The sequence below is a fragment of the Petaurus breviceps genome, unplaced genomic scaffold (assembly GCF_028583685.1).
Source record: "Petaurus breviceps papuanus isolate PSGF00001 unplaced genomic scaffold, PetGlider_PUasm1.0 37, whole genome shotgun sequence".
Lineage (NCBI taxonomy): Eukaryota > Metazoa > Chordata > Mammalia > Diprotodontia > Petauridae > Petaurus > Petaurus breviceps.
The window spans coordinates 107,327,784-107,341,424 of NW_027186296.1; the positions used below are offsets into that span (position 1 = coordinate 107,327,784).

At 37.1% G+C, this 13,641-nt stretch overlaps 1 protein-coding gene across 6 annotated transcripts in view; it reads left to right on the forward strand.

Moving 5' to 3' along the window:
• Positions 1 to 13,641, forward strand: part of EXOC6 (exocyst complex component 6) — a 237,637-nt gene that overhangs the window by 59,216 nt on the left and 164,780 nt on the right. For all 6 annotated transcript variants that reach the window (XM_069099242.1, XM_069099243.1, XM_069099246.1 and 3 more), the window contains exon 5: positions 33 to 78. In XM_069099242.1, coding sequence (XP_068955343.1) covers positions 33 to 78 — 46 coding nt within the window. The remainder of the gene's footprint in view (positions 1 to 32; positions 79 to 13,641) is intronic.

Consider the following 13,641-nt stretch of genomic DNA (forward strand, 5'->3'; position numbering starts at 1 on the left):
TGTTATGGTAATTTAATTTTGTTTTAATACAGTCTTGGAAATGTACAGTAAACTAAAAGAACAGATGAATGCAAAAAGGTGAGTGGAACTTTATAATTATTTTAAAATTAATACACTAACTTTTTTTTTTGCAAGTGAAGGATTGGAAAAAATAACATTAACTCATCATGTATGAAATTCTCTTTCTCCTTTTCACCATTGTTTGTTTTATTTATGTATGCTAATCATCATCATCCCCCCAAACCCCTACAACCTTGTTATATATTGACCTGTGCTAAGGCACAGTAGAGATCAATTTACATAGATAGCTCTAGCCTCTTACTTTTACGAATTTATAATCTGAGAGCTAATACTATTCATAAAATTAATACACATACAACTAAACAAGAATGAACAGTGATACAGATTATGCCAGTTAATAATGTCTTTCTCTAAACTGTGTTGTGACTTTAGTCCTTATTGTGCTGTGGAAGTGACCCTAGTTTTTGAAGGCTATGCCAGCAAAACACAACAAGCTCACATAGGTTTTAGTAAACTGTAAAAGCTTTGAATATGGAGCAAGCAAGAGGGTATAAATTTGGAGAGGTTTATCACCAGAACTTTGGCCACTAGGTGATGATTTTTTAGCCAGTGCAACTCATGGTCAAGAACTTGTAGAGCTCAGATGAGAGGAGGCAGTGATCAGATTTGTCCTGGATCAGACTACCTAGGGAGTGCTAAAAGCTTGCAGATTGCCAGCCTGAGCATGCCTGAGATCTTGGAGTAACACAATGCTCAGTAATCCAAGAAAGCAGCAGCAGGATTAGCTCACAAATTCCCTTCAGAAGTGTGCTGAACCTGGCCCTAATATAAAGTCTGAAAGTAGACTGGAAAAATAAGGATACTCAAGACACAAATCAAGAATAAGAGAATAACTCCAAAATATCTGTAGGCAAAGCCTCAAAAGAAAAAAAAAACAGCTTGGGTACAACTTTAACTAGAATTCCTGGAAGAGATCCTGCAGTAATTTAAAAAGATGTTTTATAAATTATGTGAAAGTGTTAAAGGTAAACATTGGAAAAGAAATTAGTGTTGTGAAAGAATTGGAAAGGGAATTAGTAGTTTGGCACAAGAAGTGCAAAGCAAGCAGTAAATTCCCTGAAAATCAGAATAGCACTATCTAGAACCTAATGATTTCCTAAGACAATAGAAATATTAAAATAAAGTCAAATAAAAAGTAGAAGAAAATATAAGCCATCAGTTGCAAAACAACTGACCTGGAAAACAGGTAGAAGACATAGTTTAAGAATGATTATATTACTTGAAAACCAACCTAAAAAAAGATCTTATGTATCATGTTAGATTATTTTAAACTTAAATACAAAATCAGAAAAGAAAAAAAAAACATTGTCATGTACACAGCACACCATAAGAAAGGATTCAGTATAAAACAATAAACTTCCATTTTAAGAAAACATATATAAATACTAAACATTGTTTTCAAAACTGTCCAGTTTTTCTTTGCTTCTTTGTAGGTTTTTTTTGTTCTCTGTTGTGTACTTTTTATTTTTTCCTCCCTCCCTCTTTCTACCACCCTAAAGAAGGCTGCAATTAAGTTTGGATATGTATATGTATATACATAGATATCTATAAACACACACACATATATGTATAAACACACATGTGTGCATCTATGTAGATGTATGTATGTGTCTGTGTATATATATACACATATATGTACATATAACCATACTATGCTTATTTCCTCCTATTGTCTGTTTCTCTGAAGGTGGATAACATCTTCCTCATAAGTCCAAGTCTTTCTGTGTTTTTCTAAATCACAGAGCTCATTTACTACACCACAGCAATATTCCAACCCAATTACATCCTATATGAGAGATTGTCTATAAAAGTTCTCCCCCCTCCCCCAATTTTTCTGCATTCCTTCTGTTCTTAGCTATATAGGTTTTATTTATACAAGAAAATTTTAATTTAAAATAATCAAAGTTATCCATTTTATATTCCATCAATGCTCTCACCTTATAATACAATTTAAGGTCTGATACTGTTGCATCTACTTCCTTTACATCTTTCCCCCCGATTTCTTTGAAGTTCCTGACATTTTCCAAATGAACTTTGTTATTATTTTTTCTAACTCAGTAAAATAATTTTTTAGTAATTTAATTGGGATGACATTGAATAAATAGATTAGTTAAAGTTGTCATTTTATAATTTAAATTAATTAAATTTAATTAAAATTAAATTAAATAATTACCTAGCCATGAGCAAGAAATGTTACTTCATTTATTTAGATCTGAGTTTATTTGTATAAAAAGTGTTTTATATTTATATTCATATAGTTCCTGTTGTCTGTTTTGGCAGGTATACACTCAGGTATTTTATAATGTCTAGGTATTTTTTGTTTTTGTTTTTGCTTTTTGGAGGGGGGAGGGCAGGGCAATTGGGGTTAAATGAGTTGCCCAAGGTCACATAGCTACTAAGCGTTAAGTGTCTGAGGTTGGATTTCAACTCAGGTCCTCCTGACTCCAGGGCCGGTGCTCTATTCACTGTGCCACCTAGCTGTCCCTGTCTGGGTATTTTAAATGGTGTGAAACAATATTGAATAATATTGCTGACATATAGTGTAGTTTCTCTATTTTTTTTTCAAATGCTTTATTGACTTCTGGTTTACATCATTCATTTTCGCCAGATTTTGAGTTACAAATTTTCTCCCTGTTTTTCCCCTACCTACAGCCCCAAAATAGCAACACCACAGGATATCCCCTCCTCCAATCTGCTCTCTTCCTTATCTTCTCCCATACCTCCTTCGACTTTTCTAGTAGGGCATGGTGGATCTCTATGCCCCAGTGCCTGTATATCTTATTTCCCAATTACATGTAAAATAGTGTTAATAATAGTATATATATATGTGTGTGTGTGTGTGTATAATTTTTTTGAAACATTTGATTTTAAAACTTTGAATTCCAGATTCATTCCCTTCCTCCCTTGTCACCCACCCTTCCTGGGAATATAAGCAATTCAGTATAGGTTGTACATGTGTAGCTATGCAAAACATTGCCATAGTAGATATATTGTAAAAGATTGACTATATTTCCCTCCCTCCTATCCCACCTCCCACTAGTTCTATTCTCTACTTTGATCCTGTCCCTTTTCAAAAGTGGATGCTTCCAACTTCCTTTCCCCCCAGCCTGCCCTCCCTTCCATCATTACCCATCTCATCCCCTTCCCCCTTCTCTCCTGTAGGGTGGGATACCCTATTTAGTGTGTATGTCATTCCCTCCTCAAGCCAAATTCAATGAGAATAAGGTTGACCTATTCCCTTTTGCCTTCCTGTTCTTCCCCTCCATTGTAACAGTTTTCCCTTGCCTCTTCTATATGAGATAGTTTACCCCATTCTGTTTCTCCCCATCTCCTCTCATTATATTCCTCTCTCACCTCTTAATTTCACCTTTTAAGTATCATCCCTTCCTATTCAATTGGTCCTGTGCCCTCTATTTATGTATATCTGTAAACATATATACACACATTCACATATGTATTCATATACCCACATACCCTCCTATATAGACACATATATATGTGTGTGTGTGTACATATATATATACATATATATATTTCTATTGCCTTCAACTATTTTCATACTGAGAAAAGTTTTATCAGTTACAATTATTGTTTTTCCATGCAGGAATGTTAACAGTTCAACTTTCTTGATAAGTTCCTTATGATTTCTTTTCCCTGTTTACCTTCTCATGCTTCTCTTGCTTCTTGTATCTGAATGTCAAATTTTCTATTCAACTCTGGTTTTTTCATCAAGAATGCTTAAAAGTCCTCTATTCCACCGAATGACCATATTTTCCCCTGAAATATGATACTCAGTTTTGCTGGGTAGGTGATTATTGGCTTTAATCCCAGCTCCTTTGACCTCTGGAATATCATATTCCAAGCCCTTTGATCCCTCAGTGTAGAAGCTGCCAGGTCCTGAATTATCCTGATTGTGTTTCTTCAATATTCAAATTGTTTCTTCCTGGCTGCTTGTAATATTCTCTCTTTGATCTGGGAATTTTGGAACCTGTCTATAATATTCCTAGGACTTTTCTTTATGGGATCTTTTTCAGGGGGTGATCGGTGGATTCTTTCAACTTCTATTTTGTCCTCTGGTTCTAAAACATCAGGGTAGTTTTCCTTGAGAATTTCTTGGAGGATGATTTCTAGGTTCTTTCTTTGATCATGCCTTTCAGGTAGTCCAATAATTTTAAAATTATCTCTCCTGGATCTATTTTCCAGGTCAGTGGTTTTTCCCATGAGATATTTCACATTGCCTTCTATTCTTTCATTTGTTTGGATCTGTTTAACAGCATCTTGATTTCTCATAAAGTCACTAGCTTCCATTTTCTCCAGTCTAATTCTGAAGGAATGATTCTCCTCATTGAGCTTTTAAGATTGTTTTTCCATCTGGCAAATTCGGCTTTTTAAGGCATTCTTCTCCTCATTGCCTTTTTGAGCCTCTTTTGCCATTTGAGTTAAGTGTATTTTTTAAGGTATTATTTTCCTCAGTCAGGCTGTTGACTTTCATTTCATAATTTTCTTGCATTGTTCTCATTTCTCTTCCCAATTTTTCCTCCACTTCTCTTATTTTCTTCTTAAGGTCCTCTATGGCCTGTAACCAGCTCGTATTTTTCTTGGAAGCTTTTGGTGCAGGAGTTCTGACTTCATTGTCTTCCTCCTGTTCTATGCTTTGATCCTTTTTGTCCCCAAAATAGGAGTCTAATGTTGGATTTCTTTGCTTGGTTTGCTTGCTCATTTTGCCACTCAATTACTTGACTTTTGGGCTTTTTGCCACAGTAGTACTCTGCAGCCAGACAGAGGAACTTCGTACCAAACTCTGGGGTTTTCTCAGCTGCCAAAGGTATTAGTTGGGTGCCCTCTCTGAAGTCTTCACACGCTCTGGCAAGCTGGTCACACACCCCAGGACCTCCACCCTAGACCGCAATCCAGATCTAAGCAGGTTAAAGCAAGAGTGATTACCCCTCAGACCAGTCACTTTGTCCCCCTACACTCTTCAGGCCAGGAGCTGAAGCTGCCACGTGGGGGCGGCTACACAGCCAAGGCTCCTCAGCGGCTTCTTGCTCCAGGGGCAAAAGCTGACACACTCCCAACCACTGGATCCCAAAGTCCACACTGCACTGACCTCTCACTTTGTCCTTAGCATCTGTGGTTTGATAATTCTGGATACTGCCACAGCTGCTGGTGATCTGAAGTCCCTCCAGCCGGTGGTTGGTCAGGCCCACTCTGGGGCTAAAACCTCCAGCTTGGGGGCTGGGGTCAGCTCCAAGATCGCTGCTCTGGCTGCTTGCTGCCAGCCTGTGTTCAGTGGGAGGTTAGATTCTCTGTGTTATTTTGTTGGTTCTGTAGCTCCAAAGTTTGTTCAGAGTCCCCTTTTACATGAATTGGGTAGTTTCTCTATTTTTCACTTTTAATTCAGTCTTTTGTTTCTAACTTTGTCTGAGATCATTATTACTGTCTCTGCTTTTTTTACATACTAAATTCTACTCCTGCACTTTACATTATCTTTTTGTGTATCTCATTTTTATAGTTTCCTGAAAGCAGAATATTGTTGAATTCAGTTTTTCAAAACATTTTTTCCCAATTACATGTAAAAACAATTTTAACATTCTTTTTTTTTCTTCAAATTTTGAGTTCCAAATTCTCTCTCTTTCTCTCCTACCATCCCTCTCCCCCACTGAGAAGGCAAGCAATTTGACATAGGTTATACATGTGTAGTCATGCAAAATACATTTCCATGTAAGCCATTCTGTCTAAGAAAACATAGAAACTCCCCCCAAGAAAAAGTATCTTTGATCTGCATTCAGGCTCTGCCAGTTCTTTCTTTGGAGATGGATAGCACCTTTCATCATAAATCCTACAGAACTGTCTTGGATCATTGTATTGCATAGCTAAGTTATTGAATTCAGATTTTTAATCTACTATCTGTTTCCATATTTACTATGGACAAATTTGTCTCATTAACATTCCACTTGTGTATTTTCCTCCTTCCTGTTTTTCCTCACTATCCTTCTCACCCTATTTACCCTATCCTTCCTTACTCCTCTGCTTTACTTCTACCTGCTTCCTTGCCCTCCTATTCCTTAATCTATCCACCCCTGTAAGAGTCCCTCCCTTATCCTCTCCCCACTCCCCCCATCTCCTTGCCCTCTTATTTCTTTCTGAATTTAGAATGTTGTTCCTTCTTTAACCCATTCCCAGTGAGAGTAAGGTTCTGGCACTATCAGCTCTTCACTCTACCAGCTTCTTCTGTATCTATTTTTCTTGTGCCTCATTTGTATGAGATAATTACTCCTTTCTGTCACAGTTTTTTTTTTTTAGAATCACCCCATTATACTCAGCTCAGCCCATACCTTCCTTTCAAACTATGCAAATAATGGTTACACTCATAATGTTTTCACATGTATGAAGTAAACAATTTGACCTTATTGAGTCCCTTAAAATTGGTCTTTAATGTGTACCTTGTATTTCTCCTGGGTGTTATATGTTGAATTTTCCAAATTCTGGGGGTTTTGTCACAAAAACCTTGAAAGACTGAGTTCATTAAATATCCATTTTTTTTTTCATTAAGGATTATACTTAACTTTGCTGGAAAAATTGCCCTTGGTTATAATCCCAGCTCTTTTGCTATGTGGAATATAGTATTCCAGGACCTATGATACTTCAGCATAGTAGCTGTTAGGTCTTGTGTAATCCTTACTGTGGCTACATGATATTTAAATTTTTTTTCTTGTTGCTTTCAATATTTTTTTCCTTAACCTGGTAGCTTTGAAACTTGGCTATAATATTCTTGTAAGTTTTCTTCCTGGGATCTCTTTCAGGTGATGATCAGTGGATTTTTTCTATTTCTACTATACCTTCTTCTAGAATTTCAGGGCAATTTCCCTCAATAATTTCTTGTAATATTGTATCAAGATTCTTTTTATTAATCATAATTTTCAGGTAGTCCAACTATTCTTATATTATTTCTCCTCAGTCTGTTCTCCAGATCAGTTGTTCTTCTGATGAGATGCTTCACTCTTTTCTATTTTTTCATTCTTTTGATTTTGTTTTATGATATCTTGGTGCCTTAGAACATCTTTAGCTTTCCTTTGCCCCATTCTAGTTTTCTAAGTATTATTTTCTTCCTTAAGTTTTTGATTCCCTATTTCTAGTTGGATGACTTTCTTTTCATAACTTTCTTGATTTTCTTGGATTGCTCCTTTTTTCCTAAATTTTTCTTAGTTTTTTTTCTCTATCTCTCTTATTTGATGTTTAAAGTCCCTTTTAACTTCTTCCAAGAACTCTTTTTGTTCTTGGGACCATTTGACATTTCTTAATGAAAAAAACTTTTTAAGATATATTATCCTCCTCAGAATATGAACCCAGATTTTCTCTATCCCAATAGTAACTATCTATGATTGGGTTCTTTCTCTTTTTCTTACTCATTTTTTTTTAATAATCTCAAGTTGTAGTCTTGAGGTGTGAGGAATGATACCCCAAACCTCAGGTCCTTCTTACTGTTACCTTCTGAGGTCTGTCTCAGGGCCCAACCTTGGGCTCTCCTTTCTACTTTTAAATTGCAGCTAGGGCCTCTAGCTATATTGTCCTGCAAATGATCTCTTACATTACCTTCCCCTCCCTCCCCCCATAGTATTTTATTTTTTCTGATTATGTGTAAAGATAGTTTTCAACATTCACTTTTATAAAATTTTGAGTTCCATATTTTTTTCTCCCTTCCTCCCCTTCGCCCTTTCCAAGATGGAAAGCTATCTAATATAAGCTATATATGTACAACCATATTAAAATTTCTGCATTAGGCATGTTGTGAAAGGACAATCAGGACAAAAGAGAAAAACCATGAAAAAGAAAAACCAACATAAAAAAAGAAAATAGTGTGCTTTGATCTGCATTTAGACTCCATATTTCATTGTCTGAATGTGGATAGCATTTTCCATCATGAGTCTTTTGGAATTGTTAGATCATTGTATTGCTGAGAAGAGCTAAGTCTATCAAAGTTGATCATTGTAAACAATGTTGCTGTTACTGTGTACAATGTTCTTCTGGTTCTGCTCACTTTACTCAGCATCAATTCATGTAAGTCCTTCCAAGTTTTTCGGAAACCTGCCTGCTTATCATTTCTTTTTTCTCCTTAATTTATTTTTAGTTTTCAGCATTCACTTTCATAAGATTTTGAGTTTTATATTTTCTCCCCCTCCTTTCCCTTTCCCTTCCCCTTCCTCAAGACTTTGTGCAATCTGATATAGGCTCTACATATACATTCATATTAAACATATTTTTGCATTAGTTATGTTGTAAAGAAGAATTAGAACCAATAGGAGGAACCATAAGAAAGAAAAAACAGGGGGGCGGGGCCAAGATGGCAGAGTAGAAACAGGACTTCCCCGCAGCTCCGGCTTCCACCTCCTGCAATACATGCAAAAAATGACTCTAAACAAATTTTAGAGCTACAGAACCCACAAAGTGACAGAGAGAAACAAACCTCCCATTAATGGCAGGCCGGCAGGCCAGGTCTATCATACTGAGCTTGCAGCCTAGCCCAGCCCTGCATGAACCATGCGGTTTTGGCCCCAGGGTAACCTTAACCAGCAGTGGCTGGAGCAGACATTAGGGGAGTGGAACACCAGCATCTATGGCAGTTTCCAGACTTCTCAACCCATAAACCCCAAAGAGCAAGTAAAAGATCAGTCAGGAGCTCTGCTGGAAGAGGGGGTCGGAAGAGTTTGATCCAGCCCCTGCCCCTAGGGCAAGAAGTGGCAGAGGCACAGTGGCCTCAGTTATTGGCCTGTGGCTCAGCCACCTCCAGAGCTCCTGGCCTATAGATCATAGGGGGACCAATGACCATTAGGAGGGTAATCACTCTTCTTTAACCTGCTCAGATCTGGATTGTGGTCTTGGTTAGAGGTCCTGGGGTGTGTGGCCGGGTGCTAGAGCTTGTGGGGGCTGCAGAGAGGGCACCCTCCTAATTCCTCTGGCAGCTGAAAAACCCCCAGTAATTTGGGGAAAGCTCTCTCCATTCTGAAGGCAGAATTCTACCATGGCAAAGAGTTCAGAAGTCAGGTAATTGACTGGCAACATGAGCAAGCAGAGGAAACACAATCCTACCACAGATTACTTTTTTGGGAACAAAAAGGATCAAAGCATGGAACGGAAGGAAGACAACGAAGTCAGAACTCCTGTATCCAAAGCTCCCAAGAAAAATATGAATTGGTTATAGGCCATGGAGGAGCTCAAGAAGGATTTTGAAAATCAGGTAAGAGAAGTGGAGAAAAAATTGGCAAGAGAAATGAGAATGATGCAAGAAAATCAAGAAAAGCAAGTCAACAGCCTGACTGAAGAAAATAACACCTTAAAAAATAGACTAACTCAAATGGCAAAAGAGGCCCAAAAAGCCAGTGAGAAGAAGAATGCTTTAAAAAGCTGAATTTGCCAGATGGAAAAGGAATTTCAAAAACTCACTGAAGAGAATAATTCCTTCAAAATTCGATTGGAGCAATTGGAAGCTAATGACTTAATGAGAAATCAAGATACTATAAAACAGATCCAAACAAATGAAAAAAATAGAAGGCAATGTGAAATATCTCACTGGAAAAACCACTGACCTGTAAAATAGATCCAGGAGAGATAATTTAAAAATTATTGGATTACCTGAAAGCCATAATCAAAAAAAGAGCCTAGACACTATCTTGCAGGAAATTATCAAGCAAAATAGCTCTGATATTCTAGAACCAGAGGGCAAAATAGAAATGGAAAGAATTCACTGATTGCACTTGAAAAAGATCCCAAAAAGAAAACTCCTAGGAATATCATAGCCAAATTCCAGAGTTCCCAGGTCAAGGAGAAAATATTACAAGCTGTCAGGAAGAAACAATTTGAATATTATGGAAACACAATCAGGATAACACAAGATCTAGCAGCTTCTACACTAAGGGATCAAAGGGTTTGGAATATGATATTCCAAAGGTCAAAGGAACTAGGATTAAAACCAAGAATCACCTACCCAGCAAAAATGAGCATAATGCTTTAGGGGAAAATATGGGCATTCAACGAAATGGAGGACTTTCAAGTATTCTTTTTTTTGGGGGGGGCAGGGCAATTGGGGTTAAGTGACTTGCCCAAGGTCACATGGCTAGTTTTTGTGTTAAGTGTCTGAGTCTGGATTTGAACTCAGGTCCTCCTGACTCCAGGGCCAGTGTTCTATTCACTGCGCCACCTAGCTGCCCCTCTTTTCAAGTATTCTTGATGAAAAAACCTGAGCTGAACAGAAAATTTGGCTTTCAAATACAAGAAGCAAGAGAAGCATGAGAAGGTAAACAGGAAAAAGAAATCATAAGGAACTTATTAAAGTTGAACTATTTACATTTCTACATGGAAAAACAATAGTTGTAACTCATAAGACTTTTCTCAGTATGAGGACAGTTGAAGGGAATATATATGTATGTATAGGAGGTTGTAGGTATGTATAAATATATATGTGAGGGTGTGCATATGTATGTACATGTATACATAGAGGGCACAGGGTGAGTTGAATATGAAGGGATGATATCTAAAAAATAAAATTAAGAGGAGAGAGAGGAATATATTGGGAGAAGGAGAAAGGGAGAGATAGATTAGGGTAAATTGTCTTATATAAAAGAGGCAAGAGAAAACTGTTACAATGGAGCGGAAGAGCAGAAAGATGAAAGGGAATGGGATAACCTTACTCTCATTGAATTTTGCTTAAGGAGGGAATAACATACACAATTGAGTATCTTACCCTATAGGAAAATAAGGGGGAAGGGGATAAGGGGGGTGTCATAGAAGGGAGGGCAGATTGGGGCAATGGGGAAATAAGATATACAGGCACCATGGTATAGAAATCCATCTTGCCTTACTAGAAAGTTGGGGGGAGGGGACTGATGATGGGGGAGGATATAAGGGAGAACAGATTGGGGAAAGGAGTATTTATTAGGCTAGCTATTTTGGGGCAGGGGGTAGGGGAACGACAGAAAAATTTGTAACACAAAATTTTGTGGAAATGAATGTTGAAAACTAAAATAAATAAATAAATTGAAAAAAAAATGCTTATCCCTATTAAAAAAACAAAACAAGAGCAAATGGTATGCTTTGATCTGCATTCAGACTCCATAGTTCTTTTTCTGAATGTAGATAGCATTTTCCATCATGAGTCTTTTGGGGTTGCCTTAGATCCTTGCATTGCTAAGAAGGTGCTCATCACTTCTTATAGAACAGTAGTATTCCATACATTCATATATCACAGAGTGTTCAGATATTCCTCAATTGATGGGCTTCCCCTCAATTTCCAATTATTTGCCATCACAAAAAAGAGCTTTATAAATTTTTTTGTACATGTGGGTCCTTTCCCCTTTTTTATGATCTCTTTGGGATACAAACGTAATAGTGGTATTGCTCGATCAAAGGGCGTGCACTGTTTTATAGCTCTTTGTGCATAGTTGCACATTTCTTTACAGAATAGTTGGATCAGTTCACAATTCCACCAATAGTGCCTTAGTGTTCCAATTTTCCCACATCTTCAGCATTTACCATTTTTCGTTTGTGTTATATTAGCCAATCTGATAGGTGTGATGTAGTACTTCAGAGTGGTTTTAATTTGCATTTCTCTAAACAATAGTGATTTAGACCATTTTTTCATATGACTATAGATATCTTTAATTATCTGAAAATTGTGATTATATCCTTTGACCACTTATCAATTTGATATTTATTAATTGGGGGATGACTTGTATTTTGATTAATATTGACTCAATTCTCTACATATTTTAGAAATGAGGTCCTTATCAGAGAGACACTGACTATAAAAATTGTTTCCCAGCTTTCTGCTTCCCTTCTAATCTTCATTGCATTATCTTTGTTTGTGTAAAACCTTTTTAATTTAATATAATCAATTATCCATTTTGAATTTTATAATAACTCTCTATCTCTTGTTTGATCATAAATTCTTCCCTTCTCCATAGATCTGACTGGTAAACTACTCCTTGCTCTTCTGATTTGCTTATGGCATCATCCTTTATGTCAAAATCGTGTGCCCATTTTGACCTTATCTTGGTATATGGTGTAAGGTGTTGATCTATGCCTAGTTTCTGCTTCTACTATTTTCTAGTTTTCCCTGCAGTTTTTGTCAAATAGTAAATTCTTATTCCAGAAGGTGGAGTCTTTGGGTTTATCAAACAGTAGATTACTATAGTCATTGACTACTGTATCTTGTGTACCTAACCTGTTCCACTGATCCACCACTCAACTTCTTAGTACCAAACAGTTTTGATGACTGCTGCTTTCTAATACAGTTTTAGATCTGGTATGGCTGGGCCACCTTCCCTTTGCAAATGATCTTGCTTCTTGTGATCCTTCCAGTGGCTACAAACTATAGCTGTCCTCTCTTCCCCGAACTGAAACTCTGCTCTCCTGTAAGTGCCTACAGCCAACAGGGTTCCTGTCCCTCACTATTCACTCATCAGGTGTGTGCCAGCTCCTTTTCCCGCAGCCACAGCTCAGGACTGGTCTGGTCAGCATTGCTGTGTTTGGTGTCCCTTGACAGTGGAAGGTCCTCCAGTTGTCTCCTACTCAACAGTCAGACCCTCACACAGTTTGTGAGATGAAAGTTTCTAAGGCTGAGGCTGAATCTCTGCCCAGGTGCCCCCAGGGCTTATTGTTTGTTGATTCTGCAGAATCAGCCTGGAGGTTGTTTGCTCTTCATTCAGGCCAAATCCTTGCTTCTGGAGGTTGGGTCTTCTCAGATTGTTTTAGGAGGACAATTGCTGTGTCCTTTGTTTATTTCTGCTGCTCTAGGGCAATGTTCTGTCTTTTTTTTTTTTTTTGGTGGAGGAAATTTGGAGAGCCGAAAGTTTTCTGACCCACTCTGCTATCTTTCCAGAATCCTCTACTAGGATGATTTCATCCCATCATATTTCAAGAAATCTTAAAATAAAACTGCTCAAATCTTTTAAAACCAAAGAGAAAAGTAGAAGTAGAAAGAATCTATTGGATTCCTCCAGAAGAAGTTACAAAATAAAAACTCCCAGGAACATCATAGCAAAAGATCCAGAGCTTCTAGTTAAAGAAAAAACAGTGAAAGAAATTAGAAATAATTAAAAGGATCTGTAGACGGGATCACACAGGAGCAGAAACTTGTAATACAATATTCCAGAGAAGAAAGATTATAGACTTACAACCAAGAATAACTTACCCAGTAAACTGTGTATTATTGTGCTATAGGGGAAAACAATAGATTTTTAATGAAATAGAGGACTTCCAAATGTTCCTTATGATAAAACCAGAGCTGAGTAGAAACATTAAAATACAAACATAGGAATTAATAATAATATAAAAATATAAATAGGAGTGAGAAATGGGAAGATAATATACAAGACTGAAGTATTTACATTCTATTATTATTAGGAACATATGATACAAGTATCCCTTAATCTCATCAGGAATTACAAAAAAGGGTTAAATAAAATAGAGAGCCCAGGAATGGTTTTGTTACGTTCCAGTTATCTTAAAAGAAGAAAGGAAATGTAAAAAGCAATACATCAGGGAAGAAAGCGGGGGAGGTGTGTG